This window comes from Amblyomma maculatum, chromosome 8 (genome assembly GCF_055883805.1).
Source record: "Amblyomma maculatum isolate TAMU_Amacu chromosome 8, ASM5588380v1, whole genome shotgun sequence".
NCBI classification, from domain to species: domain Eukaryota; kingdom Metazoa; phylum Arthropoda; class Arachnida; order Ixodida; family Ixodidae; genus Amblyomma; species Amblyomma maculatum.
The window spans coordinates 82,619,077-82,625,505 of record NC_139351.1 but is presented as its reverse complement, the minus strand read 5'-3'; the positions used below and the strand labels follow the sequence as shown (position 1 = coordinate 82,625,505).

The window sequence follows — 6,429 nt, the reverse complement described above, 5'->3', positions numbered from 1 at the left end:
CCTGGGGATCTTTAACCTGCACAGACATCGCACAGCATACAGACGCCTTCCAGTTTCGCCTCCATGGAAACGCAGTTCACTAGCAGTCTGATTCAAACTAGGGTACTCCAGAATAGTTAAGTGCCTTATTAATCCCCAAGCCACCATGGCGGGGCCCCTGGTGTTTCAACTCTATCAAAACGGAGCCACTGCTGTTGGGCTCAACCCCGGGTACTCTGGCACTCTGGATAAAGCACTTATAACAAATTCGTTTATAGGAAAGGCAAGGAGCAGTAACACTTTTTTTCATGGACACCTGAAGGCAAGTAGGATTGAAAGCGGAAACAGGTGCCATAGTGGAGTGCTGCAGAGTAATTTTGACCACCTTGGGATCTTTAACATGTGCTGACATCGCACAGCACATGAACACCTCTCCCTTTCGCCTCCATCAGGCCGCGGCTGCTGAAGTCGGGTTCGAACCCCATGCAACATGCAAAGGGTTGCATTTTTTCTATGCCTTAAAGCATGGAAATTCAGAACACTGCCGAAGCTCCTGTAAATCTTCGAGCACATTGATAGTTTCGTGGCTTCAAGCAGACAAGGGAGCTGCAACAGCAAACATATGAAATGCAACCAGTCGTACTAGTACTGCACTTGATTTGGCTTTGAATGGCTGCTTAGCCGTTGATGGCAGTACTGGTGAGTACAGTGCACCTGCAGTTTCTGTGGTGTGGGTTAGATAAAGACCATTCTTGCATGGGAAGAGGCAACTTATTGGAAGATGTAGAACAGTGGTCACAGCATCTAAAAGTTCAGCGAAAAATGGGGAGTCTCCCAGTCAAATCAGGAGTATTTGCAGGTATGTTGTTATGGCAGCCTAGTTTGTCACTAGTCTGTCAGTCAAACTTTACTATGGGTCTAAGCTATTAGCCAAAGATCAGCAGCAGTACATAGGCAGTTTTTGATGAATTTAGTGTGTTATGTTGAACAGCAGAAATATTTGGCAATTTTCTATGTAATCTGCCGTATACTGTCACTGAAGCTAGTTAAACATAAAACTTGCACCTGTCTTTCATACTCGAAGTGTTCAGGCCAAATTTAATGCAAGGAAAACAGAACAAATCTCAATAGGCACTTCTGTATAATATGATGATTGTTATTCTCTTTTCTTCATCACCTACACCAAACAAAAATGAAGTAGCAAGATGCCTGCCATCGCATCAGCCACATTGGCACTGTGTCTATGCGAAACCCTGAAGCAGATCCAAACACGAATTTCTCGGCTTGATCAGTCTTTGAGACTAGTCACGCCGCACCCTAGAGGAGGCCTTCTGGAACCATTCCCAGGACATGGAAACGCCGGTCGATGCTACTAATTTTCTCCAGACAGCTGTTTAAATCTACTGTACGAGGAGAGGCTGTGTTGTCACGACGACCAGGGCAGTGTCATGGGTTGAGGGTTCTGCAAGTATGTCATGACCACTGCAGAAATTGACAGCCTGTAAAAAAGAAGGGCAACGGTGAGTGCACACTGCAGATCATGAGTTCCAGTTTCAATACACTCGCGGAATGTAAATAGTTGAGAACTGTGTTTTACACCTGATACCTGTGTATTGTGATATCGTTAGGTGTTTGTACATGAATGAATTGGTGCTGCATTTACTGGCCTTAAAGACGATAGCTGAAAAAAAATAATCTAGTGAATTTGGAAGTTCAGTCACCTTTCGCAGTAGCAGGAAGATTATGTGTCGAGAGAGTTTCTTGAAAAGCTCATTGGAAGAGCTTAGTCCGGGTTATTGCCTTAGGTGCAAGGGACTGACATAATGCTTCCAACGTCCCTTGCTGCTCTTCAACTTCAGAGGAACTAAACTCGAATGCAAAGCATTTTGGCATTCTTCGTATAGCAGAGCAGGGGTTCTCCAATTTCTTTTTTGCCTCTAGTAACCTCAGCAGATATCCCTGGGAACTCCCCTACTCCACTTTTTTTTTTTATATTTAATTCACCTTTTGTATGAATTTGTTGTTTCCTTGCTTTCGGCACTCGGGTTTTTATTCATTGGCCACCTCCCACTCATACGAGGGCCTTTGAATTCAAAACAAGAAAGCAAGACACTGCAGTTAAAAGGCCACTTTCCTATCTCACTTGCGTACTTTACCGACACCGGTAGCTCATTGGCTGGGCTGCGTATGGAATCACATGCTGGTTTGCCCAGTTTTCACTGGTCATCTCTCACTCCCTGCATTTAGGAAGGAGCTGGGACAAGAAAAACTAAAGCTCTAAAATGGATTTCGACGACGTAGGCACTATGCCTAGTTCACACATAGAACAAAAAAAAAGGGGGGGGGGGGGGGGGGGTTAAGTCTAGTTGGAGCATGTGGAAACTCGAAAAGCAGATCAGGGAATGGTGGAAGCCAGTTTGAGAATCCCTGCAGTAGAAAAACCAGGTCCTTTGCCATCATTTCCCCATTTTTATGGTTCAGGAAGCGACTTTTTGGTCACAATAGATTTGTATTTTAAGCCATGGTGGCTGAACTAGTGACAGTCAATGTGGAACTACGAAAATATAAGCCAGTACTGGGCATGTGATGACACCAGCCTGGCTTTTTTTTTCCTCTCTTATTTTTGATGTACTTGAAGCAATGCAATGCAATGCATTTTTCCAATAAACAGCACTTCAAGCTAAAGAGTATTTATATTTTTGCACTCTAAATGCTGTTTTTTCCTCAATTCCTAAATAATGTTGGAGGTGCAGCCAAGGAAATTTTCTCTCATTAGTAGCTCAGTTGGCATGAACATGATGTTTACATTTTCCTGTTAACAAACCATGGTTCTGATATTAATTGCAATTATATATAGTTATATTGTATAGCCACACAGTCAAACTGGCACTCACAGCCTTTTTAATGTGCCATTAGGCCAGTGCAGCAGGAAATCTACTAATTCCATAACCCTCAATAAATAATGTGCACAGATAAGAATAATATATGTGTCTCTGGCTTTCAGTGTATTACGTAGGCAAATGTAGGAAAAATGAGGAGCCCGTTATGACACAAATTTTGGCTGCTCTCATATAGCTATTCAATGAGCAAGTTATGGCTGCTAGCAATGCCAGCAAAACAGCTATCTGTTGAAGGATTAAGCTGGTTAAAAAGCAAGGAGTGTAACCATACATCATTAAATCATTAGTGCTCACTAAGGCCCACTTATAAGATTTTGGTTAACTTAAGGAATCACTCAACCTCGAGCTCACCGAACCCATCATGGAGGAAGGAAAGAACTTAGGAGAGGCCCTGACGTCATTTTTTTGAAGCCAGTGCGGCCGCGCCGCGACCGGACGCTGCGACGTCTCTCCTCCTCCTTTACCCTCCGCATTTTCTTTCTCATCGACGCTCACGCACCTAGGGCCCTTAGCAACGCTGTTGCTAGTGGCCCGAGTTTTCATAGCAACAGCGTCGCCGTTGCTAATCGCCCGACTTGGCTAACCCTAAATTTTGACGTCACTTCCGCCACACTTTCTCTAATGCATTGGGAATGGCAAGGGCCTCTCCTAAGTTGTTTCCTTCCTCCATGGAACCCATGAACTCAAACTCATTTAGGCTCACAACTCACTTGGACTCGCGACTCATCCAGAGTCAACCCTTCAGAGTGACTCACGAGTCATTTCGACTTACAAATCAACTGGACTAACTCATTTTGACTCGCAGCTCACTTCGACTCACAAGAGCTCAATCACTAGCCTAGTGACTCATCTGGACTCAGTCACTGATTAGGGCTCACTAATGTCGACTGAAGTCATTTAGATTCACTCACTGAGCTGAGCAATTTCTTTATCCCAAGTGGCCCTGACCATGGCAATTATCTAACAGCTTCATTTTTTGTTTTGGTCGATTATTTTTGTTGCTAGTGAAGCGCCACATGCAATTTTTACTTTGTTATCAAACACAACGTTTAACACATATAGGTTGTCAGTAGGCATAAAGAAAAAAAAAAGGACATGACTAGGACTCTATCCACATTGAGTTATATACACGTGGCAACATTCATTCTGTGCAAATTCCACAAAATACTTCAGGGAGCGCACATAGGAAGACATTCCACCATTGGCAAGGCAATGCGTCCACAAGCCTCCTTTGCCGTGGCAATAAATCTTTCCTCTCCTCCCCTGTCAGTATATAAGAAAAGATAGCACACACTGTCAACACGAAAACAGGTCACGATCTGAGCCTGAGCACGGACTCATGATTGAGATCATGATCTGAACATTAGTCTGGACTAGCACAAAACTCAGATCATGATCTCAACGCAACTCCATGCTTGCTCATGACTGAGATCATGGTCTGGATACGAGTGGGAGTGAGCCCGAGTGAATCAACTCAACAACTTAAACGTTTTACCTCAATTCATTTACTGTTTACATGAATACTTCAGCATGGATGCTGAAATGTACTGACAGCTAAGCAAAAGCTTCACACCAAAAAAGGAGGAGGTCAAAAACAAAACTAGTAATTGCGCATAAGGAGTGCTGATGAATAAATCACTGGGGAACTCACATGAAACTGCTCAGGATCTGTTTTGTGTCGTCATTTATTCGTGAGTTTGCAAAACTGATACTGGAACAGTAGAGGGCTACCCAGGCACACCATTTGAGCTGAAACAAAAATGAATGGAGCCGGAAACAAGAAACATGGTTGAAAAACGAGAAAACACAAACAACTCCCACATCATCTGTTGCACATTATTACAGACAGATCTAGCAATGTAGGTAAAAGCCAACATAACATGTCACAAACAGCAAAAGTTATGAATACGGATCTGAATGCCTTTTGCATTTCTATTTTTAAGGCGGATCATGAAATGCATGCTCTAGAATGTATCCACATAGGCCTACAGCAAGCAGAAAGGAATGAAAATAACCTGCTGGTCGCAAGATTTATCCCTAGTTTTGCAACTAAGCTTCAAGGTGGGCCACACTTCTTAATTCTACCCGTAACGTGGCATGGCCATGGCAGCAATGTGGCAGCGAAATTGTAACTCCTACATGCACAGCTTCTTATCATTCTATATATGATACATATCATGACCCAACGTGGCCCCTTACCTTGAGCATAAGACCGCACATGCTGAATATCATGGAAAGAACATTCATGTAATCTGGCGTCGGGTCATCCCCGGGTGTGCCAGCTGCAGGAGGCTTGTACCTGCAGAAAATCAGACACATTTGGAGAAGACACATTATCCCAGTGTCCTTGCAAGTAAAGTTTTTCAAAGTAAAAAGACATGCGCCTCGACGTAATTGGCGGCCGAGGTGTTTTTTTTTTATTTAGAAATTCATGAAGCAGAAAGCACGAAACTGTGGAACCTCAATAGCTTTACAGACTAGCAAACACGGCAGGAAACTAGAAGAAAAAAAAAAAAAAAAACGATACGAACAATCAAACAGCCAGTTAACCTTCGACAGATTATCGCATCGCCTACATCGCCGAATCTACCACTAGTTCCGCAAATGAAACCTAGCTTCTTGACCTTATAAACTCAAGAATGCGCCTCCAGCTCTCCACGCCGCGATGGTTTCGAAACGAGACAGAACATCACAATCAAAGGGCTTCCGACACAGTGATGTAGTTTTCACGGAACGTGCATACTGGCTTTAGCAGTGACGCAGCCGTTTGTAGTCACTCACTCACTCAAAGACGCGGAGGAAAAAACCTTGAAGAAAGCACGGAACCAAAGAGAACTTCCAAGGCCGAGACACTAGTTACAGCAGGAGCGAAAACATACGGCGCCAACACTGAGCGCAGCTCAGAGCTTTAAGCTAGCTATCCTACCGCTAGCAAACTAATAAAAATTTCCTTTTAAAATCGCGAAGGTTAACAACTCAAGCGTGCGCCATAGAGGCGGAACTTCACGCGCTGTCACTATCAGCACCTAAAAGCATCTCGATTGTACGCCAACGAAACAAAGCGTTTTTCAGTCAAGTGGCTTGTTCTTAATACAATCACGACGCAAACTTCCGAGGGATGCTTTTTGTATGTATTTCACGATTCGTTTCGCTTGAAAGCTAATTTCCGAGGTCATGCCACTCGCCAGACGCACCTGATAATCCTATCCGCTCGACGCGGATCGTTGACGTTGTTGCTGGAATGCATGGCTGATCGAGACCTTCAGTTCTTCCACTTGTTTTATTGTAGGACGAACAGCAATAATTTTCAAACCCAATTTAACTAGCACACGCTGAAAGCAACGTCAACAGAGGAGCACGGACGACTCAACGCCTGCGCAGCCATTACTAGCGTATCCGTACCAATGATGATGACATTCTCTTTCTCCAAAATGATGGAAAAAAAGCATAATAGTAATTAAATAATAAATAAATTGATTGTTTTATATTAAAAAACGAATATAATATAATATTATAAAGTTTTAATATATATCTTTTTTACTTTAGGTTA

At 43.2% G+C, this 6,429-nt stretch overlaps 1 protein-coding gene across 1 annotated transcript; it reads right to left on the bottom strand.

The window, feature by feature from the left end:
* Positions 1–211: 211 nt before the first annotated feature.
* Positions 212–6,280, bottom strand: LOC146181642 (PAT complex subunit Asterix). The gene is made up of 4 exons (XM_084576644.1): positions 6,074–6,280; positions 5,079–5,178; positions 4,531–4,628; positions 212–1,478 (listed from the first exon to the last, which is right to left on the bottom strand). Exons 1-4 carry the CDS (start codon positions 6,124–6,126, stop codon positions 1,406–1,408), a joined length of 324 nt encoding a protein of 107 aa, XP_084432770.1. The 5' UTR covers positions 6,127–6,280; the 3' UTR covers positions 212–1,405.
* Positions 6,281–6,429: the final 149 nt, after the last annotated feature.